The following is a 23,045-nucleotide window of genomic DNA, read 5'->3' as shown; positions in this document are numbered from 1 at the left end:
CATCAGCTCCACTGCCCTTCTCTGGACTCACTCCAGCACCACAATGTCCTTTTTAAGCTCCTCAGGGAGTTGCTGTCCCTCCTGCCCCCACCAGTCCCACATGGAGCAGGGCACACCTTAAGCAGACAGGGCTCTTGAAATGCCTGCACAGCCCTGCATTCCCACAGCACGACCCCGCTGCTCCAGTACCTTCTAGACCTTCTCCTCATAATTCCCACCGTGGATCCAGCCTTCCTGGCCCTGTCAAGTGTTTCCAGAACCTTGAACCTCCTTCAGCAGAGAAGGGTGATGAAGCTGGGGAAGGGTCTGGGACAGAAGTCCGATGAGGAGCAGCTGAGGGAGCTCAGTGTTCAGCCTGGAGGAGGCTCAAAGGGAGCCTTAACACTCTGCAATGACCTGACAGGAGGGTGTAGCCGGGTGGGGGTCGGTCTCTCCTCCCGAGGAGAGGGCAAAACCTCAACCTGCACCAGAAGTTTACGTCGGACATTAGGAAGAATTCCATCACAGAAGGAGTGACGGGGCATTGGAAGGGACTGCCCAGGGAGGTTGTGGAGTGACCATCCCCGAAGCTGCTCCTATGAAGACCGGACCTGAAACTCAGTGCCATGATCTTGTTGATGGGGTGCTGTCCGGTCACAGGCTGGACTTGAGCTTAGGGATGTTCTCCAACCTCATTCACTCAGGGATTCTGCACCACCACAGCCCTGCCTGCGCCGGGGTGCTGGGGGGCTGCCAGGCCATGGGGGATGGGGCACGGGCCCTGAGTAGCGCCCAGACTCTGACAGCGCGCTGGGTGCCCCGGCGGTCTCAGAACCACCCACGGCCGCGGTGCCGCCCCGGGCCGGGTCACAGCCCCCGCTCCCCGAGCCCCCGCACCTGCGGGCGGCGGGGGAGGGCGCGCGCACACAAACGGCTTCAGGCGCGGCTCCTCGGTGACGTCACGCCTTTCCAGAAGATTCCCCCCGGGGATCCCTCCGCTGCCTGCGAGCTTCCGACCAATCGGAGAGCGCCGAAAGGGCGGTGCTGACTTGAACTGGCCAATGGAAGACGGCGATTGGGAGGGGAGGAGGGGAGAGGCGGGCAGGTGAATGGCGGGGTCCCGCCTTCGCCCCGCCTCCCCTTCAGGAAGAGCCAATCAGCGTGGCGCAGCGCGGCGATGGACAGCCCCCCGGGCCAACGGGGGCGTGGCGCGCGCGGGCGGGACTCCCCTGACGTGGCGGCCGGGGGGCGGGGGCGGGGGCGGCCCAGCGAGCGCGCGGCGCCCCGGGACAGCGGGAGCGGTGAGTGCCGGGGGGGCCCCCCCGACCGCCCCCGCACCCCCACCCGACCCCCACACCCCGGCCCCGGCCGTGCCCCCGCGCCGTGACGCCGCGGCGGCGGGGCTAGTCCCCCTGCGCTGTGGGGTGACTGTCGGGTGTCACTGTGGGACTGCCGAGGGGTGACAAGTTGTCGCCGTGGGGCTGGGCGGAATTAGTCCCCGTGCCCCGTGGAGCGAAGCGGCTCGCTGTGGGGTTGGGGGGGCCGTGTCACCCCGCCCCGGGGGGTAACAGGGTGTCACTGAGGGGCGGGGCGGCACTCTGCGCCGCGGGGTGACGAGGGGATGTCACTGTGGGGCTGGGCGGGGGTCGGTCCCCCCCCACCCCGGGAGTGCCCCTGTGGGACCGGCAGGGGTCTTGTCCGGTGCCTCGGGGGACACAGCGTGTCACTGTGGGGTGGGGGACAGTGCCCCCGTGTCGGGGTTAACAAGGTGTCGCTGTGGGGTCAGCCCCCGTGCCCGAGGGGTGACAGGGTGCTGCTGTGGGGCGTCACCTCTCTGCGCTGTGCATTGACAAGTTGTTGCCATGAAGCTGGGGGCTCCTCAATCCCCCTGCGCTCTGGGGTGGTAGAGTATCACTGTGGGGCTGGGGAGGGTCAGTCCCTCTGCCAGAGGGGACAGGGTGTCACTGCGAGGCTGAGGTGGGCAATCCCTCGGCCCGAAGGGATGACAGGGTGTCACTGTGGGGCTGGAAGCGATTGGCCCCTCTGCCCATGGGGTGACAGCATGTCCCTGTAGGGCTGGGAAGGGGTGCTTGCCCCGCTGCACCCGTGGGGTGACAGTCTGTCCTGATGTGGGGGCTTAAACCTCTGCTTTTATCAAGTAGCAGGGTGCCCCGGGGGCTGACAGGATCGGCCTCTCTGCCCCAAGGGGTAACAGGGTTTTGCTGTGGGTCTGGGAACTTAGCCCCTTTGCTCCTTTGTGGATGGGGAACAGAGGGTAGCCACCCTGTCCTGTCACCATGGGGGAATATGAAGTCTCTATGGGGCTGAAGGTGGCGGAGGAAGGAGTTGGCATCCCTGGCTCCTGTGGGGTGTCAGAGTTTCTTAATGAGGCTGTAGGTCAGGGTTAACTGGGCTGCCCTATCTGGTGACCATGTGTTCCTGTGGGTCTGAAGGGCGTGTCAGGAAGGGGTTAATCCCCCCTGCCTCATAACAGAGATAGTGCATCCAAGTGGGGCAGGGAGAGAGGGTAACACCCTCTGCCATGGGGCTGTAGTACAGCCCTTAGGGGCTGGAGAGGGTGGTGAGGTTAGGGTTAATCCCTTTCTCCTCTTTCACTTTGGAGGGAATAATGTGCTTTGTTTGAGCTATGTGGTGTGACCTGGAAGGGGTCAACACCCCTCCACCACCTCACTGGGGGTACCTGTGTATCCCGGTGGGGCTGAACTGGCTGGTGAGAAAGTTGGTAACCTCCCGCCCAGGTGACAGTAAGAGGGTCAGAGGGACCAGCATGGAAGGTGTTAACCTCTATCCCCAGTTGAGGTGACAGTGTCTCCTGGGAGGGCTGACTAGGAGGAAAGGGTTAACCCGCTTTCCTCTTGAGGCAGACAGTGGATCCCAGTGGGCCTTGATCGTGACAAGGGTCACCCCGCACCCCTGCGGGTCTGTGCACTGAGGCACAATGCAGGAGTGAACCCCCAGGTGTGTTACAGCCCCTAAAAAGTATAGTGCTTCTGGGCTTGGGAAGGGAATAAACCCCACCTCTGTGAAGTTCTTAGCCCCACAGTGGGACTGGGCAGGGGGCATGGGGTGGCGATCTGTGCAGTGAGAGGGTTTAACCCCATCCCCATGCCATTGTGAGTATCCTGGTGAGTCTGGAAATGGGGTACCCTACACAGGGAGGTAGCATGGGGGGTCTGACCCTATCTCCACACAACTGTGAGCAGCTGAGTTCGGCTGGAAAGAGAGGAGACTTCTTGGGGAGACGCTGTGTGGGGCTTGACCCCATCTTCACCCGAGAGCCAGCACCAGATAGGTCTGGAAAATAGGGGACCCTTTCGGGGGTGATGGCAAGTGCTACTCGACACCATCCCCACGCAGGAGGCAGCACTTAGTGGCTGTGGAGATACGGGACCCTCTCTGGGGAAATTCTGAGCGGGGGTCCTGCTCCGTGCCCACGCAGGAGGCGGCCGCCGGCGGGGCTGGCAGCGGGGGCTGTGCTGGCAGAGGCAGCGAGGGGAGGGTTAACCCCGTCCCCACGCAGGTGCCGGCACCCCAGTGGGGCTGTCGGTGGGGAGGGGGAGGCGGGCGGTGCGTGTGGGGGCTCGGGGAGGGGATGATTCATTGCGGGTAGTCATGACATTGCTGCCTGGTTGCCTGCGGCTGCCATCCAGCACGGGCACGGGTGGCTCTGCCTGCCCCGGCGCGACAAGATCCTCAGCAGCTCCCTGACTGAACCCGGGATACGCTACCATGCCGGCCATCCTGCTCTTCTGGAGCCGCGCCGAGAGGTATGCGCTGCCTCGGCACCCGCGCCTCGCCGAACCCGCCCGGCTCGGAGCCCGGCGGGACTCCAGCCCCTGGGGACACAGAGGGATGGGGGCTGTCGCTCGCCCGGCTCTTTTCGCTTTCCGCGGGTGGGATGCAGGAGCTACCTGGTGATATCCCCGGTACGGCTGCCTAGTTTCGGTGTAGAGCTTCTGGAGAGGATGCTCTCCGTGGCCTGCAAGTGACGGTGACAGACAGAGGGGACGCGGTGGCATTAGTTTTCCTTGGCGTGCCTGAAGGTGACTTCTCAGAAGTAGGTTTTGCGCCGTGGGCTCGGGGGACGCACCGTCCCCGTCCCGCTACCCTGCCACCACGGGGAGCCCCGGACGCCGGGCGGGAGTGCGGCACCCAGATCCCTTCTGCCGGGCGACCGGTGCCGGAGGACCGGTGAGGGGGACACAGGGACCCCCTTGCATCCGAACGGGAAAAGCTGGGGAGGTGCACATTGGTTAACGTGACTTTTTTCCATATCAACGCCGCCCTACTTTTCTCCCTACCCGATTCGCCTGGCGGGTGCTCAGCCCTGGGCGTCAGCAGAGTCGTTTCTGGGGACACCGAGGGGCTCCTGGCTGCGCTCCCTGCGCTCCTTGGAGGGGGCTGCGTGGGGGACGTGACGGTGCCAGGCGGCTGGGTGCCTTGCGGAAGCGGAGAAGAGGAGTGCTGACGGATTAAGCAGCAGTGTCTTAATCTGTCGGTTTAACAAGAAAGCGTCAAGAAACCAATTAAAAGGAAAATTACGGCACGGCGAGTGACTCCATTGAAGGGTCTCTCCGTGCGCCGCTGGGAAGCACACAAAGGACGGCAGCTCCCCGGCGGCACCGCGTCGACCGGAGGAGCCCTTTCGGAGCCATCCTGGGAGCGAGGTCAGAGCCAACCACGGCTGCCGGGCTGGCGAAGAGCTGCCCTTTGGGTGTGCCGGAGGAGGTGGAGGGGGGGACTCGCCAGCAGAGCATCCCTTGGCGGCGGCGGCATCCCCGGCACGAGCCAGCACCTTTCGCCCCGCCACCCTCCTCCCGCCCTCCAGTGCCTCCCGGCCGGGCACACAACACCTGCCGCCGCCTGCGGACAGCCGCGATGTTTAAAATAAAACTAGAGCCTTTAAAAATGACAGCTTGGACTATGAATGTGTTCGTAAAGTTTCGGTAAGTGGGTTTCCGCCTCTCGACCTTGTGTCCTCGTTAAACCATCAGCGCCTGTCCCTGGCATCCCGCGGTGACCTTGCACCCCGAGATGGAACAAAAAAAGCCTTGTGCCGTTGCCAGGGTGGGTTTGTTCCCTTAGATGACTGCCGAGCGGAGGGATTATGTCAAACGATCGCTATTCAGCTGGCGCGCTCGCCCAGCGGTTGCTCGGGCTGATGTCATGTGCGGGGCCGGAACAAAGATTTATTCTTTATTTAATTATTTTTTTTCTCTTTTGGTGTGGTTGCAAGAGGAGGATGGAGGCTGGGCTGGCTCGGCAGGGCAGGGGAATGCCTGTGGTTTTCACCAAGGCAGGGTGGCCGTGACACTCTGGGGGCATCCGATTTGCAAGGGCGATACAGGAATGCCTTCGCCTGCTTGAAACCCCCCACTGCTCCCGAGGGGGTTAAATGGGAAGTCAGGAGAGGATGACTGAGCAGAAGGGGGAGAGGATCGGTGGCAAGGCGCAGCTGATCCCAGAGAGGTGGGAGGGAAGGAGGGAGGCTCTGCGGGGACAGAGTCGTGTTTTACCACCATTGTGCATGTGAGCTGAGCCTTGAGAGCGTGCCTTAACCCACCGGGTCACTCGCCAGCACCTGGTCCTCTCTGGCACGGTAAACCGCGGCACCGGCATGCATTTCGGTACAGAAATTCCCTTCCCCATGCCCAGCCAGAGGAAGGGGTCCTCGGTCAGGTCAGAGGTCCTTATCAGGCATCCCCACCCTGGCCAAAGACTTCTCAAGCGGGCAAGTCCAGAGGTCCTGCGGGTGGTGACAGCATTTTGCCAGGACGGGATGTATTTTCATGGGAAGCACTGTGGGGTTTTGGCCAGGTGAGGGTGTCCCAGTGGTGCTGTCAGGTTGGGCTGTGTGGGGTCAGAGCCAGACACTGTGGTCCCTGGGCAGCGACAGTTGAAGGTTTGTCAGCTCTGTGTTGCTGGAGCTAGGGTGTGATGGGATTGTCTTTAGCACTGCTTGGTTTGCTTTCGCCGTGGGAGGGCGAAATTGTCATCCCAGTATTGGTCTCAGGGAGCCCCTGGCCCCCACTGGAGGCTGCTGTGGAGAAGCGGGGTGTTGGAGTGACCTTGGGTGAGGAGAATGGACGGGATAGTCTTGGTTCTCCTGCCTGTTGCTCACCCCAGGGTTTTCTGCATCCTCCCTGACACTTAGGGAGGGTAAATGGGGAGATGGATGTGGGCTGGGGGCAAAGCATCCCCCAGCACCTGCGTGGGCTGGGTGCTGCTGGCATCTCTGCACGCAGGAGCTGGTATAGAAATGTGCTGGCATCAGGGAGGTGCCACAGGAGACGCTGTCAGATGCTCTTTATGCCCCCAGGGACCTCCTCCCACCTCTTCTGTGCTACCTAGGCTGCTGTAGTGTTTGCAGACGTCCCCATCTCCCCTGTGTCCTTCAGGAGTGCCTTAACCCCTTTCCCCATCTACAGCAAAGCTTCTCCTCCATGGCTGGAGCAAAAAAGAGCAGAAGTTGGTGGCTTGGATGGAGGTGGCAAATACGGGGCCAATTTCCAAGGTCTTGTAGGTTGCCATTGCCCAAGGCAATGGATGCTTGGTGTGTTGGATGCCAGATGCTTGCAGGAGCACCCAGCCATGGATCCTGGGGGAGCACAGCCACCCTTGATTGAGCTGTGGTGGTTGGGGGGGTCCCTCTGTGACCTCCAATGTGAGCTCATGGATAGAGTAAAGATGGGGAGAACATCTGTGAGCTTGTATGATGGTGAAGAAAAGGGTCAAGGCTAACACCCCATGCCAAAATCTGTCTGCTGGAGGGGCACGGAGGGTTGAGATGGCTCAGGGGTGTTTAGAGCAAGGTTAGGGTGAAACCTGGACTGTAGGAGGGAGCAGGATGTGAGAAGTGGGGGTACAGGGCTGCTAGGGCAGCATCTGGAAGAAGCAGGGTCAGCCCTGAGTATGAGAGGGGCCAGGACAGACCCTGAAGCGCAGGGTGTCATGTGTTTGCTGTCAGATAACCAAATGTCGAGGAGTAGTGGGAAACATCTGTGGGGAGGCATGGAGAGGAGAGGACTTGTTAGCTTTTGCCTGGGGGAGCAGCCTTGCCATCTGCCCTGGCTGCTCCCTGGGTGGCTGTGACTCCAGCGGTGACTGGGGGATGAATTATGGCCAGCGGGTTTTCCATGCCTTAGTATAGGCATGGGCATGGCTTCAGCCCCCGCGCGATGGAGCGAGTGAGCCCTGAGTTCCTGGCTCACTGCAAGATCCAGTTGGAGGCTCTCCGGGAGTGCAAGTCAGGCTAGAAAGTGTTGGGGTTTTTTTTAAAAACAAAAAAAAGAAAAAAGCCCTCCCACCATCACAAGATGTTTCTGTCTAACGGCTCCGTTCTCTCTCCGCTAAATACAAATTATGGCTCTGACAGCCGGAGGCGCTTATCTCCAGCTGAATGCCAATTGCTTTCAGGAACAAAATGTTTGAAGTTCCTTTAAGGTGAAGGCACAGTGTGGTCCCTGCCACTGCCTTCAGCCTCCAAAACCGGCTGTCATCACCCCGACTTGGGTCTCAGGTCCTCAGCTGGGAGAGAACCAGGCAAGGGGGTGGACACAGGCCGGCAGCTACATTTGGACATAGCTCAGCCCTCCTGACTCAGCCGGGGGGGACGGACAGGGACGTGGTCCTGGCCTGACGTGAGCAGTGGCGTGGCCCCTATAATAGTGCTGTGCCCCGACTTGAGCTCTCTCTCCCTGTCAGCCTCAGAGATGAGTCTGTCCATCCCAGCCTTAGGGCTCAGCGGGATAAAACCAGAGCTGGGATACATTCTGGCACCGGGGCTCTGACCTCTGCTGGGAAGCGTGGACTTGAGCTGGCTCTGGTGCTGCTGGCCCGTGGGACGCAGGGAGCATCGGCTCCGTGATAAGTGTGTGCCAGTCCCATCCCCGGCTGCCCCTATGTGATATTCACCTTACGAAGAGCTGTCTTTCTCCTTTCAGGAATAAGTACTCAGCTCCCGGCAGCGTCGCCGTCATGGGGAAGGATTATTACAAGATTTTGGGCATCCAGAGTGGCGCCAATGAAGATGAAATCAAGAAAGCCTATCGGAAAATGGCCCTGAAATATCACCCCGACAAAAATAAAGACCCCAATGCTGAGGAGAAGTTCAAGGAGATTGCGGAGGCTTATGATGTCCTGAGTGACCCCAAGAAACGAGCCGTGTATGACCAGTATGGGGAGGAAGGTAAGGGGATAAGCATTGCCCACTGGGAGGCAGGGATGTGGGGTCCAAATCAGTTTTAGAGGTGGGGGAGGGTTTTCACAGAGAGATGTTTCAGTGCTTCATGCCTACTCCTGAAATGGGACTGGTTTCCAAAGAATCAGAGAGAGTGAAGGCTCTACAGGTGTCAGAAATTACCTCTCATCCCACTCCTCCCCAGGCTGCTTAACTTTTCCAGCAGTTTGTCACCTTGCTTCCTGGGGTGGCTGGGCTCCCCCTGCCCTCTGCCCAATAACCGTGGGTGCCAGCTGAGAAACAGAAGGAGCTCACCTCCTGGGTCATACCTGGGGTAATTCGTTAGCAGCTCTTTAAATGACCTAAATAACACAGCAGAGACATACTGCTCCTGCCCACATTCCCCCTGCGCTTGGGCACTGGTCCCACTGTCCTCCCTGGTACAGGCTGACCTACAGGATTCAAAGCTTTTCCCAATTTAAGTAATAGGCCCTTGTTTTGAAACCAAGCGGCTGCTGTTGTCTGGTGGTTGGCATGGAGGAGGAGGAGGAGGAGGAGAGCCGCTCCAACGCAGGCGGCCTTATTAGTCAATGATGGAAGAGTGCAACCCCATTCGAGGAGAGTGCTGAATAGCATCTGCATTAATCAGCCCAGGACTTGGGTGCTTAAAAGAGCAGAAGGTCTGGCAGGAGCAGGCTGCTGGGTGGAAGAGGCAGCTCCTCTCTCGGGCAGGTGCATCCCCTCACAAGCCACCGGCAGGATTAAGCAGCAGTGGGTTAATTGTTGACCTGCTAGTTATGTCAGGGCTGTGATGGATGCACTGGGCACAGTGATTTGCTGCCCTGTAAAATGAGAAGAGACTCTCTCAAGTGGGAAACCAGCTTTTCCCGGGAGGCCTCAATGAAATCGGACGCTGCTCAGGCTGGCGTCATGGGATTAAAGGTGAAACCTCCTGGCTGTACAGTCTATTAGGAGTGCAGCTCACTGGAGATTTGGCAAAATCCCCATCGCCTGCAGGCATCTAAAATAAGAGTGAATTAAGGAAGAGGGTAAGAGGTCCCTCACTGCCCTATCAAGTTAAAGACCATCTTCCCCCATGTTCCATCAGTGTTGAACCTCTCGTGTTCCATGACCTTCCCCACACCTTTTGTTTCCCATTCTTTTGGGCAATGAAGATCAGCATTTTGAGGAGTTTCAGGGTTCCACATGTTGTGTTGGCAAGGTGAAGAGGGAAACCCGCGCAAAATACTGACTTCAGCACTCAGAAGAGACCCCCCAAACTTGTCCTGCTGTGGAAGGGGCGTGGGGGGTTGGGGCAAAGGACAGCCTGTCAGAAATAGTCCTTCACTGTCACTGGTGTGCCCTGAAAATAGTCCCTGAGCTAGGCTTGGCTTAACCCTTCCCAACCCTCCTGGTCAAAAATAGCCTTGCAGAGCATGTGTGACCTCTTTGGGGGGCACTTGTCATGTGCCTTGACTCTTTGGGACTTGCGATGAGTTGCAGTGACATCAGGCTCAGCCTGGGACCTGGCAGGGGAGTTTCCCATGGGATAGGTTGCCAAATGATCCAGACCTGGAGCTTACCTGGCATTTTATACAGCCAATGTGCAGGGAGCTGCATGCCGACCTGGAGGTCTGCTCACCTCCACCTGCCTGCAGTATCACTGAGGGTGGAGAAGATCTCTAAGATAATTTAATGAAGCACTGCCATGTTCACCACTGACCCATGTCCCTAAGTGCCACATCCACACACCTTTTTAGCACTTCCAAGAATGTTGACTCCATCACTTCCCTGGGCAGCCTGTTCCAATGCCTGACCAACTCTTCTGTGAAGAAATTTTTCCTAATGTCCAGTCTCAGAGACAAGGCTATTGCAGAAGGAAGGAGCCTGCTCATGGGGAAAAATGGAGATGGGCTGATCAGGGTATGTTTTAAATTAAAATTAGGTTAATTGGGTGGAGAGAATCAAAGAGGTCCTTCAGTAGGGGTAAAGGGAACAATACCTGAATGGATTCTGAGCTTGCAGGATGTAGAGGTAGGACTGTATGTCATGAGTGGAGATGGTGCCTTCACGGTGGTTGTGCTGGAGGGGTGATCTGCACACTCAGAAGAGGGTGGAAGAACTCCCTGGAAGTGGCAGAGGCCATTCTCCCACCGGGCAGTGCAGTCCTTGCAGAGCATTCCCCCACGGGGAGCATTCATATCTCCTCTTCCCCCTTCTCTTCCAGGTCTCAAAACTGGAGGTGGCTCTTCAGGTGGCTCAGGGAACACCTTCCACTACACCTTCCACGGAGATCCTCATGCCACCTTTGCATCCTTCTTTGGAGGCTCCAATCCTTTCGACATCTTCTTTGCCAGCAGCCGCTCCCGGATGTTCAATGGCTTTGACCAGGAAGACATGGATATGGATGATGACGACGACCCTTTCAGTGCCTTCGGCCGCTTTGGCTTCAACGGCATCAATGGGGTTCACCGGCGGCACCAGGAGTCCCTGCACACACGGAGGAAGGTCCAGGACCCACCTGTCATCCATGAGCTCAAGGTGTCCCTGGAAGAGATCTACCATGGATCCACCAAGAGGATGAAGATCACTCGCAGAAGGCTTAACGCTGATGGCCGGACCATGCGGACTGAGGACAAGATCCTAAACATTGTCATCAAACGGGGCTGGAAGGAGGGAACCAAAATCACATTCCCCAAAGAAGGGGATGCCACTCCAGACAACATCCCTGCAGACATCGTCTTCATCCTCAAGGACAAGCCTCACTCGCACTTCAAGAGGGACGGGACGAACGTGATCTACACAGCGAACATCAGTCTTAAAGAGGTGGGTACGGGTGGTAAATCCCATGGGATGTGAGGTGGCAATCGTTCATGGCATTTGGGCCCAAGATGGGATTTAGTCCTTCTTCTGCTTAGGATAGGAAAGAGCAGGTAGGTCACAAGAAAGGAGCTGCAGAGGCAAACTTGGTCTGCTTTGGAGGTTCTTGACTTCCATGCCAGGCGTGGGACACTGATGCTGCAGTCCCTGCTGAGCACACTTCACTTCTTGAGCCAATTCAGATGGTATTTATCCATTTTCTCCCTTCTCTGTATGTCTTGATTTTCTATTTTAACATAGGGTATTTGCATGTGGAACGAAGGCCACATCTTCTGTAAGGAAGACCTCGGTTAGGTGGCATCAGCCTGATTCCTGCTTTTCTTGTAGCTGAGCCCACTGTGGCTTAGTTACTGCCTAGGGTTGCACCAGCTGCCTCTTCCATGGCAGAGAGCAGGATCACATGGAGGAAAGTGATCCCTTGCCCTCCCAGAGCAGTGCTTTAGCTGTATTTTGATTCTGGCTTTCCTAGATAAGCAACCAAACAAATTAAATACTCAGGCAATAAGTAAAATTCAATACTTCCAGCTGCCAATCCTAGAGGTCACAGCAGGGCTGCATGGATGCATCAGATCATCCAGCAATCTGCAAGAAGGTGGGAGAGGAAAGATTACCTCAGTACAAGATGTGCTGTTCGCCACTGCTGCTGTAAAACTACCTTTTAATAAATCCCAGCTGGCAGCTGCATTTAACGTTGACATTTTTGGCAGCTGCCATTTGCTGTTCCTTTCAGACGGTAGACACTGTCTGTCTTCTTAATGAGCTGATTTTTTTTTCCTTCCCGAAGGCAGATTTATGTTCTCAAATGTGTTTAATAGAAATAAGCTCAATGGGCCAGACCTGAGGCAGGAAAACGTGATCTTGTGAAGTGTGCCAGGAAGTCAGGAGAGCTCTGCGATGGCTCTGCATCCCAGCTTGGGCTGTGGGCGGGTGTACTGGGGGCAAAAAGCATGCAGGCGAGGCAGAGCTGGGCACTCCTGGAGCAAACTTAACTCCATTTAACTTGCAGACTCAGGAGCGGAGTTTCCCTCACAGTGCAAAGTACAGAGGTTAATTCCCGCAGTAGCTCGTTCTCCTGGCCGATCCAGAAGTACTTGGAAGAGACTACCTTATTTATGGAGCTGTGCATTCCATATCTCAAATGTTTCCTTCTGTTCATTCCTCTTATCTGTAAAGTTAACCCTGACCTGGCTGTGCTGATGCCCAGACCATGTTAGCCCAAGTTTGTGCACTGGTCAGGCTGGAAGGACTTTTTCCTGGAGTTAACTTTTAAGCAGCAACTGGAGAAATGGGCTCCAGCTCCATGTACTGTTGCACTAAAAGTGTTGGATACCTGTGAGCTCTATGGGCAAGGCCTTCATGCTGGCAGTGGGTTTGCACAATGCAGACACAGCAGAAAATTGATGGTCCAGGCAAATTCCTCATCTCTTCAGCTGGAATTTCTGGTCTCTGAGCTCCCCCAGCACAAGCCCAACATGCTGGGCATCCTCATGGAGCTGCTGGTCTGGCTGTCATCCCCAGCCTGCTGCTTGCCAGGGCAGTGTGAAACTCTGCTGCGTTTGTCTTCCAGGAAAAGAAGTTCCTTAAGTGCTCTGGAGCAGGAGCAGATGCTGGGAGCTCTCCAGTTCTGTATGCTACCACCTCAGTATGTGACAGAGCACAATTTCTCCATCTCCTCAGCCTCTGGCTGTAGCCTTAGGTCTCTCCTTGCACTTTCTGCCTTTCAAGGCTGCCTTTTCTAGCCCAAGTTTTAGTCTCTGCCACTGCCGTGAGAGAACTTAGTGCCATCAGGAAAGCTGGCAGGTGATGGGTGCTGGAGGACCCTCCCGGCCCTCAAATCCCAGCCCTGCTGGGTGCTTGGCCAGGGCAGTGCAGGCTTTTTGCCACCTGTCTGCTGCAGAACCACAGATGTAGGAGTGCTTTTCCGGGAATTCGTTGTCTTCTCTCCTAAAATCTGAGGCTCGTGCCAGAACGAGGAGCTGCGGGGGGGAGGAGACACAGAGCTCCACCAGCAGCTGCCTCTGCCGTGAGGCAGCGCTGCCGGCAGGGCGTCGTGCCCTCCTGGCTGCTGCCTGATGCCTGCCCTCGGCACCGTCCCGCTTTGCATCCTTTACCTGGCGTCACCTTCCTCGAAGCATCCGGCTCATCCCGGCTGGGACGCGGCCGATGGCGACGCCCGCCCCGGCGGCTCCGCTGCGAGCGGAGGAGGACCCAGCGGTGACCTAGATAAAGCTCTGCTCGCACAGCACAGCGCTCAAACCCAGGGTGATTTCATCCCCAGGGATAAACCAAGCCTCTTTCTAGGATGCGGGGTAGCTCCCGTGGTTACTGGTGTTACTTCAGCAACCGCTTTCCCAAATGCCAGCAAAGTTGAGCAAGAAGAATGAAAAACAGGGACATACGGTGGAGGAGCGATCGCCTCGGATTCTTGCGTCTTGGCTCCGGGAAGGAAACATGAAGATCCTGTCTGCCTTCGCTGTTACCGCCCGCTTCTGCTCACATCTCTGCCTGCTTTCCCCATCCACGTGTTAGCACAGAGAGTTCTTGTTCCCCTTTCTGTTTTGTGGCTGGAGGTGTCCTTTCTTGTCACACTGCACTGGGCACCAGTGAGCAGGAGGACTTTGGCACCCTTGCCTGAATGCACACCACAAACTCATTGATGTGGGGAGATTGTCCTTTGTTTTCCCCCAACCTGCTGGAGATCAGCCAAGCACCTGCTGCTGATGGCATCCTCCTGCAGGCTGAAGACTTAATCCCTGGAGGAACCCCTAGCCAGGAGGAGGTCTGTGCAGATGAGCCACGCAAAGGAGACAGGACCTTCTTCCCTGTTCTCCACTCAATAGAGACCCCGAAGCAGTTCTGGCCCAGATCCCACTGCAAACCCTCTGGTTGAAAGCCTTGGTTCAGCTGCAGAAGCCCCATCCATCATCTCAGAAACAGCAGCCAGCATGAGATGTTTCTCCTGGTGCCTGTTGCTGCTTTCCCTTTGGAGGCTTTTCCTGGGGAGGGGAATGCAGAACATTCCCCCACCTATCCCAGAAACAGCAATTGCATCTTTCTCCGCTCCCCTTGCAGGGTGTTTTGGAAGGGCTGGGACCCACAGGACCCAGTGCAGAGGGACAAACCTGTGCCAGCCCCCACATGGGAGCTCAGGGCTATAGCTCAGCAACCCCCCAGCCCCCACCCCCTTCCAGAAGCATCGTTCTGCAGTCCTCTCACTCAGCCCTTGCCGAAAGCCTGGAGACGATCCTGCCCACATGTACGACAGAGCTGTCTGAGTTATTTAAGGACACAAGGATTTTCTTGCTGCATTCCCGCATCACGTGGCTCGCCAATGCAGGCCGGTGTGCGGCTGCTGCTGGGGGCTGGGGTACAGCGGGGTGGCACCCCCACACTGGCTCCTGGCTGTGCAATGGGGTAGGAGATGGGAACCAGCCCCCCCAGCTCCTAGGGAAGCTTAATGCCACAGCCACACCATTGTCCCATCCTGGCATAGCCTTGTGGGGGCTGTCGGTGACAGAGATGGGACATGGGACATGGGCTGTGCTATAGATAACCCCAGCACGGGGCAGAGCTGCCGTGCTCTGGAGGGTGACAGCTGATGGGCTGTGGCAGCATCCCATGATCTCAGCTGGATTTTCGGCTGCCCGAGGCTGGGCGACGAGGCTGGAAAGGGGCTAAATTTAGCCTGTGCTGTTGCTGTGGGTGGCTGGGTGCTTGCTGGTGGTGCCTTCTGGGCAGCCCAGGGGGTGGGGAGGGGAGTCCTTTTCCTTGTGAGAGCTGGGGTACCCCTCTCCTGGGGCACCCCTCTCCTGCACGGCTGCTGCAGCCCAGATCACAGTGGTTGGACCAGGCTGGTGCCAGCAGAGAGCTGTGCTCGCTCTGGTGAGCATCACCCAATGCTCTTGGGCAGCATCCAGAGGGAGCTGGGCGTTTCAGCCAGGGTAGCAGCCAGTGGGGGGACAGGGTGTGGCTGTCGGGATGCTTTGGGGTGTCAATCCCATCTGATGGCCCTTTCCCTCTTGCTCCCTCAGGCCTTGTGCGGCTGCACCGTGAACATTCCCACCATCGATGGACGGGTGATCCCGCTTCCCTGCAACGACATCATCAAGCCAGGGACAGTGAAGAGACTACGTGGGGAGGGGCTGCCCTTCCCCAAGGCCCCCAGCCAGCGAGGAGACTTGATTGTGGAGTTCAAAATCCGTTTCCCAGACAGAATAGCTCCTCAGACAAGACAGATCCTCAAGCAGCACCTCCCATGCTCCTAGAGCCCAGGGACTCTCCTCCAAAGCAGCAATACTCCAGACGCATGTGCCACAGCACCTGGCCTGGCCAAGGTGCCGCAGCACTTTTAAATGCAAAAAAAAAAAAAAAAATCAACCCCTCACACTACTTTTTTCCCCAAAAAACCCCACCCGACTCACTGCCTATCCATCCTTGGCCGGTTTTTTTACTCCAACAACAGGGAGACTCCTTTCTGCCACAGGTCTCCTAGCTGCCAAACCTTTTCTTTCTCCCCAGAGGTCCATTTCTTTTGCCTCGCACGAGTGAGAGCCATGGGCCGTTTTCCTGGGGAGGTGCGTCGTGTTGTGGGTTTTTTATGTCACCTGCTTTTCAGGCCACTCTTCCCACAAGAAGCTGGACTTGCCGGGGTCTGGCGCTGTGTAAATAGGACTCCGCAGGATCTGGCCTCCCCGCTGCTGGTTTTTCTCTTCCCCTCTTTGATACTTGCTGCTGTTTGGGGTCCCGGGTGTGCCACGGTGCCGATCACTCCTGCCTGTGGTGGCCCCCCCCAGTAGCCGGACAATTTCTCACCTGGGGCCACGGTGCCAAGTCCAGCCGTGGTCCGCTCTCCTGTGCCAAGCCTACACCGAGCCTCGGCTGTGCCAAACAACGGAGCACGTGGGGATGGTCCATCCAGCCTCCTGCCCCTGCCCGGGGATGTCCCCAGTGCCCCTGGGCAGCACTTACCTGCACCTGCTGCCCACAGGGCCCCAGCCAGCAGGAGGAGGGGGGAAAGCCCAGGGTGGAGCTTTCTTTTATCAGATGTGTTGAGTTTGCATTGCTGCTTTTATTTTTTAAATACATATATATAGAGCTCATTAGATAAACTTCGTAAAGGTTTTTCTCTGCCTGTATTGGGGATACTGGCCTGACGCACCCAGGCTTTTTTTGAAAGGGGGATGATTCAGCCACACGAACAGCAAACCCCTGGAGTGGGGTTGTGTGTGCGTGTAGCACTAATCTGGGTGCCAAAGCAGAGCCAAGCGTGAGCAGAGCTGTGGGTTTCACTAGTGTTTCAGGTCAAATTAGGCATTCTAATAAGAAGAGAGAGGCGTGTGTATATATTTTTCTACAGGGACAATTCATTCAGGAGGTGTTTCTGGACATCAGGGTGGAGCTGGGAGGTGCATGAGGCAGTCTGTTTAGTGGCTACATTTTCAAATACTGTATTTTTTTAAAACCTTTGGATTTCCATCAGGAGAATTTTTATATTTCTTACCTTTCTCAGCCCACTCTGCCTCATGCCCATTTTTTTTTCCCAGGAAAGGGCTGCTGTGGAGCGGGAGGCGCGTTCCACCTGGCTTTGTACAGCTCCTCTTTCACCTCAGCACTGCCAAGAAAACCCCTGCCAAAATATTCCCCCAGGCCCCAGGAATCTTTTTTTTTTTTAAAATTCCTTTTAAAAAAAATGTACTGACTTGAAGCAGGGGGTCCCTTGGGGTGGGGGGGCTGTGTGTGAGGTGTCCTTGGGGCTGGAGGTGCAGCTGTACAGTGTTACCCTGTGGGGTGAGGAGACGTGTGAGGCGCTGCTGAATCAATCACCCGCTTTGGCCAGCGAGGGGAGGCCACTGGTTCCCTCCACTGGTCCCTGTGGAGTTCAATGTGGAGAAATGTGGTGGACGAGAAGACAGGCCAGCACGCAGATGCAAGCTGATTTGTTTTTCTCGGTTTCAACGAGACCTGAATGTTTTATAGTGGGGTTTTTTTGTAATTTTCTTTTTCTTCTTCTTCTTTTTTTTTTTTTTTTTTTTTGTAATGTCGGTATTGAGAGAAATAAAGAAGTATTTTGAAAAATACACTTTCTTGGGGTGTGTTGTGGTGGGAGGTGCCAGACTGGGTTCCAGCAGGCAGCGGGGAGAGGGCTCTGTGCCAGAGTCCTTGCCACCACCACCCTGGCCAGGTGCCCTTGAGGCTGGCAGGGAGAGGAAGAAGAAATCTGTTTCTTTTGGTACTTGGTGCGCAGGACCTTCAGTGCCTGATAAGAAGGGGAAGGGAATGAATAAATGTCCTGCTGGGTCACAGAATGTCTGCTCCCCTCCTGCATGGCCTCAGTTGTGCTGACCACATTGCCAAGGATTGAGAGCAGTGCTGGTGAGGGACTTTGTCCCCTCAGGGCTCTGGGATGTGGCTAGCATGGGCAGTGGAATGGACACTGAAGGGCAGTGAAGGGCTGCAGGGGGAGGCTGGAGAGAGCAGTGCCCATCTCTTCTCAGAAGGCCCTGGGGCAAGGTGAGAGCCAGAGGCATTACTGGCACCCATGGAAAGTGCTGCTAATGCCAGGGAACGTTTGCACAGTGCTCCCATCAGGAGCAGTGCACAGGGACAGGAGACGACACCAAAACCTGTGAGCCTTGTGCCCATCTCTCTAGTACAGTGTGTGGCTCAAGAGGGTTTGATTTTGGGTGAGAAGAGTCAATAAATTAAACTGAATTATGTTAATTGCCGCATAGCACTGCATATAGTTTCCATCGCCCATCAGCATCACTGGGCACCTTGCCTCTCTGAATTTGGGGTTCTGAACACAACTCTCCTTTGGTTGCCACGTTAGTGAAGGATAAGCTTTGGTGAAACCAGCCAAGCCCAGCAGTAGTGGAATCAGAACTGATTTCTACATGTGACATCACCACACACCATCTATCCTGCCCTGAAAAGCTCTTAGGACAGATGAAGGCCAAGGTCATGGATTAAACAGTCTCAAAGGAATTCTATAGGGGTGGTCCACTGACAGGAGAAATGATGTCACCACAGAATCAAAGAATGGGTTGGAAAGGACCTAAAGCTCACCTTATTCCAACCCCCTGACATGGGGACGGACTCCTTCCACTAGACCAGGTTGCTCAAAGCCCCATCAAACCTGGCCTTCAACATTTCCAGTGATGGGGCATCCACAGATTTTCTGGGCAACCTGTGCCAGTGCTTCACACCCCAACAGTAAAGATTTTTTTCCTGATATCCAATCTAAACCCCTCCCTTTCACTTTGAAGCCATTACTCTTTGTCCTGTTACTACATGCTCTTGTCAAAAACCTCTCCCCGTCCTTCTCTTTAGGCAGTGGAAGGGATAAAAAGACTGATATCAAAAGACAGGAAGGGTGATGGGATATTGGGAAGCAGGGGACCTGGCATGATGTAAATGGTATAGAATAAGTTGTAGCTGTTTCAGTGCAGTGCAGTATGAGAATAATGTTGATAACACACTGATGTTTCAGCTGTTGCTTACCCTAACTCAAGGACTGTGCAGTTTCCCATGCTCTGCCAGTGAGCAGGTGTGCAAGAAACCAGGCGGGAGCACAGCCAGGAGAGCTGACCCAAACTGCCCAAAGGGATATTCCATGCCATAGAACATCATGGCCAGTGTATGAACTGTGGGAAGAATGAATGAGTGGCTGCATGGTGCTTAGTGAAACCTCAGCAGTCCTTTCTGGTGCCCCATGAGGGCCCAGAGGGTGAGGTAACAATAGATCTGAGCAGAGCCTGTCTGACCACGTTTGTTATAAGTATTTGCTGTATTAGTTTAATACTTTCTGGTCACAAAGTTGTTTTGTTTGCACTTAAAGTTCCTGTGCATGTGCTTCCAGGAGCACCTTGCTTGGTGTGTGTCCCCTGTGTGACATTGATCCTCCATGGGGCCTGGGTGAGTTGTTCTTTGCAGTAGTGGCTAATAGGTGTCTCCAGGTGTCACATCTACACCATTCCTGAAAGTTTCCACGAAGTTATACAGATCTGGTGTTTAGGAACATGGTTCAGTGGTAGACTTGGCAGTGCTGGCTTAATTGTTGGACTCGATTACCTTAGAGGTCTTTTCCAACATAAACATTCTGTGGTTTGATGATACACATCTTTTAAATACCCCCAGGGATGCACCAAGGCAGCCTGCTTCAATGCTTGACAATACCTTCCATGAAGAAATTTAGCCTAATATCCAACTTAAACCTCCACTGGCGCAACCTGAGACCATTTCCTCTTGTCCTGTTGCTTGCTGCTTGGGAGAAGAGATTGGCTACACCCTCCTTTCAGGTCACTGTAAAGAGTGATCAGGTCCCCCCTGTGGCTGTTTCTCCCCAGGATAAACACCCCAGCTCCCTCAGCCACTCCTCACCAGGACTTGTGCTCCAGACCTTTCCCCAGTTCCATTGTCTTCTCGACTCACTCCAGCACCTCAGTGTCTTTCTTTTTTTGAGGGTCCCAGAACTGGACACATCACTTGGAGTGTGGCCTCCCCAGTGCCAAGCACAGAGGGGCAGTCACTGCCCTGGTCCTGCTGGCCACACCATTGCTGATACATTCGGGATGTCCCTGGACTTCTTGGCACACCCTGGCTCATGTTCCGCTGCAGTTGATCAGCATCCCCAGCTCCTTTCCCTCCCAGCAGCTTTCCAGTCACCCTGTCCCAGCTGGAGCTGCAGGAGGTTGTTTTGACCCAAGCACAGAACCCGGCACTTGGCCTGGTTGAACCTCACACAATTGGCCCTGGCCCATGGATCCACTGGTACAACAGAGTCTCCATTTGTGAGACAAATCTGATACAAGCACTCAGCACTGCCATTCCCTCTGTATTTCGGGAGCCATCTGTTGGGAACTGTTCATAACTGCACCTTTGGCCTTTTTTCTTGGAGAGTCAAACCGTGGCAGAAACATTTTCCTACATCTCCCTTCTTTCACAGAATCAGTCATGGAAAGGTTTGGGTTGGGAGGGATCTTTAAGTTCTTCTCATTCTAAGACCCCTGCCGTTGACTGGGACACTTTCCACTAAACGAGATTGCTCAAAGCCCCACTCAGCCTGGCCTTGAACATTTCTAGGGATGGGGCATCCACTTCTATAATTCCTTCCTGCCTTTCCTCTTTGGAAGCCCTCAATTTCCCCAGGCTGGTAACAGCAGGCACCTTTTTAGGGAAGAGGGAGGAGATAGGGGTACCTGGTGGTTTTAGCTGTGAGAATTCGTGTGTCCTAGAGAGGACACACGAATGTGGGAAGGAAAACCTGCCTTGACCATAGAGACGCAGGTATGAAAATTACAGATGAAAGCAATCATAAATGAGTATTTGCTGCCCAGTAGTCAGTGGGTAGTTTCTCAGGCAGAGTCAAAGGTTATAATATTCCTGATCCTATGGCAAGCATGAAGCTGTCTCAGGGGTGATTCAGGTTGTCACCCAGACGGGTTGATGGGCACTGGAACAGCTTCCCAGGGAAGTGGTCACAGCACCGAGCCTGACAGAGTTCAAGAACTGTTGGGACAATGGTCTCAAGCACTGGTGTGTCCCTAGGGGTGTCCTGTGCCAGGAGTTGGACTCAATGGTCACGATGGGTCCATTCCAACTCAAGGTGTCCTGTGATTCCATTTCTACAATAAATGAGTGGCAAATCCAATGACCAGGGCGAGAAGGGCCCTGCTTCTATCCTCTGTTCCACACAGTGCACCCCAAAGTCTAGGAGTTACACAGGGAGGAAACCATACATATTTCTGGAGGGACAAAGGAACTTTTCAGTGTCCTGTGCTCGGTCACTGAGCAGGTGCACAAGAAGCCAGGAGGAAGCATGGCCAGGAGAGCTGACACAGACTGGCCAAAGGGATATTCCATGCCACAGAACATCCTGCCCAGTATATCGGCCAGGGGGCTGTGGCAGGTGAGGTGTGAATGAGTGCCTGAGTGGTACTGATTTGCCAGCTGGGTTCAAACCTCCACAGGAGGGGATGCCTTTGGAGTGGGAACATCCATAGGGAAGTGATGCACATGGGGCAGGAAACATTAGTGGTGAGGGCACATCCATAGCACAGGGGATGCCCATGGAATAGGGATGCCTTCTCAACCAGGATGGCCATGGGGAGAGGATGCACATGGCCTGGGAAGCTCAAGGGGAAGGGATGTCCTGGGAACCACTGATGCCAATGGAGCAGGGATGCCCATAGCACATCCATGCCTGCCTGGAGCAGGATGGGGACCTGCTGAGAGCAGCCACTTGTGGCTCCTGCTGATTGGAGCACCTGCTGGGCCCAGAGGGTTTTGAGGTGGTACAAGAGGGTCCCAGTGTCTTGGATCAGGACCAGACTCTAACCCCAACACCATGGCCTGAGAGAGGTTCTCCCACCCTGCATCAAGTGTGGCTGGACTGTGGCTCCTATCAAGTCCAGTGGGCCCCATGGGACCTGACTGTAGGGGACTGAAGGGGCTCTGGGGCCACAGGTGGAACCAGGGGGGGCTAGAGAAGTGCTGATCATGTCAGCAAAGGAAGAAGATGCCCTCATCTTCCCCCTCATTAATCCCACACCCTCCAGGGCAAGCCTGAGCCAACAGCATCTGCCTCCCTCTGGCACCTTTGGGAGCTGCCCAGTCCGCGCAGCAAGGATTGGGCAGGGGAGGAGGGTGCTGCAGAAAGGCTCTTGCCCCGGCAGTGACTGACCAGGGCCTCTGCTGTCCCCTCACCGGGAGCCATGTCCTACAGATGGCAGGAAAGCAAGGAAGAGGTTTTCGAGCCCCTCTGCTGGATTCAACTAGCATTTGCAACTACGAGAAGCAGTGGGGAAGATTTGGGCTGCCAGGAGCTGGGGCACACACCCCACCATCCCATGCCCTCCTTGTCCCAGCCTCCACAGAAGATAAAGACGCCAGGATGGGTCTGCCCCTCGACTTGCTGGGTGGTGATGTTCTCACATTGGCAGGGAGAAAGAATCCCCTCTCCAAGCCAGGGAAAACTTTAGGGAGTCCTGGAGAGCTCCTTTCCTGGGTGGCAGAAAGCACCTAGGTCTGGTTCCCTGTGGCCAAAGCAAAGCTGGTATCTCTGCCCCTGCAGAGCTCAGGGAGGAGAATCAACCCTAGAGCCCAACAATCAACCCATCACCCTAGGTGATGTTTAACCCAAAAACGGGATGGAGTGAGGTGGGGCAAGCACCAGCCCTCCCAGCCTCAACCCTGCTGCCAGAAGTGTCCCCACAGGAGTGGTGTGACGACAGGGACGGTGGTGCCAGCAGACAGCTCCCAAATAGGACAGCGCAGGTGAGCTGCCAGGGCGGCCGCCGGGGCCTGCACCGCCTCCTCTCCCGCAGGGGCTTGTGCTATTTAAACGCAGCTTTCCCTGTTTCATTGTGCTTATCCCCACGGCTCCGCACTCGCCTCTTCCCAGGCCCAGTCCTGTCCTTCTGCCGTTAAATCCTCTCCCCTTAAATACAGATGGCTTGATGGACCCCTTCAAGACGTGCCAGACTTTGGGACAGGAACCCCACAGCCCAGCCCCACAGCTCCTGCGTCCTCCCCCTCGTGGCTCAGTCCCAAAGGCCCAGGGAAACATTCTGCCACACAAACTGCGTTTTACCCTCCATGTAGAAACTCTCAGTTCCTGCATTCCCTAAGACCTGCTCTGTGCATTCTACAGCCACTGCTCAGCCACATCCAGCCTCTCGTCCTGCTGCCTAAGACCCAAGGCTTCCCTGACATAGAACAACCAAGTACAGAAGTAGCAGATTTTTCAGTTCACAGAAGGGAAAATAAAGGAAGCAGCAAGGCAGGGAGGCAAAACAGGTGAAAAGGAAGAAAAACTATGATGAGAACCCAACTACCAAGTCTGGGTCCCAACACAAGGCCAGTTTTCCACCAGAGATCCAAGAAAAGCATCAGAAACTGGGACAAATGGAATGTGTTGAAGGTCTTCTCTCCCAACCACAGTAGTGTCACACTGTGCCACAATCCCAGAGATACCCCAAGTGCCCTT

At 55.7% G+C, this 23,045-nt stretch overlaps 1 protein-coding gene across 5 annotated transcripts; it reads left to right on the top strand.

Moving 5' to 3' along the window:
* The first annotated feature begins 1,237 nt into the window (after window positions 1–1,237).
* DNAJB5 (DnaJ heat shock protein family (Hsp40) member B5) lies at window positions 1,238–15,472 on the top strand. 5 transcript variants are annotated; one of them, XM_014886056.2, is made up of 5 exons: window positions 5,222–5,599; window positions 7,705–7,870; window positions 7,944–8,188; window positions 10,407–11,005; window positions 15,091–15,472. In XM_014886056.2, exons 3-5 carry the CDS (start codon window positions 7,978–7,980, stop codon window positions 15,322–15,324), a joined length of 1,044 nt encoding a protein of 347 aa, XP_014741542.1. In that variant the 5' UTR covers window positions 5,222–5,599; window positions 7,705–7,870; window positions 7,944–7,977; the 3' UTR covers window positions 15,325–15,472. The 5 variants fall into 5 exon arrangements, with proteins under 5 accessions (XP_088013173.1, XP_088013172.1, XP_088013171.1 ...); XM_088157047.1 differs by lacking the exons at window positions 5,222–5,599; window positions 7,705–7,870 and adding an exon at window positions 1,238–1,280; XM_088157046.1 differs by lacking the exons at window positions 5,222–5,599; window positions 7,705–7,870 and adding an exon at window positions 3,534–3,767.
* Window positions 15,473–23,045: the final 7,573 nt, after the last annotated feature.

This window comes from Sturnus vulgaris, chromosome Z (assembly GCF_052056855.1).
Source record: "Sturnus vulgaris isolate bStuVul1 chromosome Z, bStuVul1.hap1, whole genome shotgun sequence".
NCBI lineage: Eukaryota > Metazoa > Chordata > Aves > Passeriformes > Sturnidae > Sturnus > Sturnus vulgaris.
The sequence above is the reverse complement of the archived record's forward strand: the minus strand, read 5'-3'. Positions and strand labels throughout refer to the sequence as shown.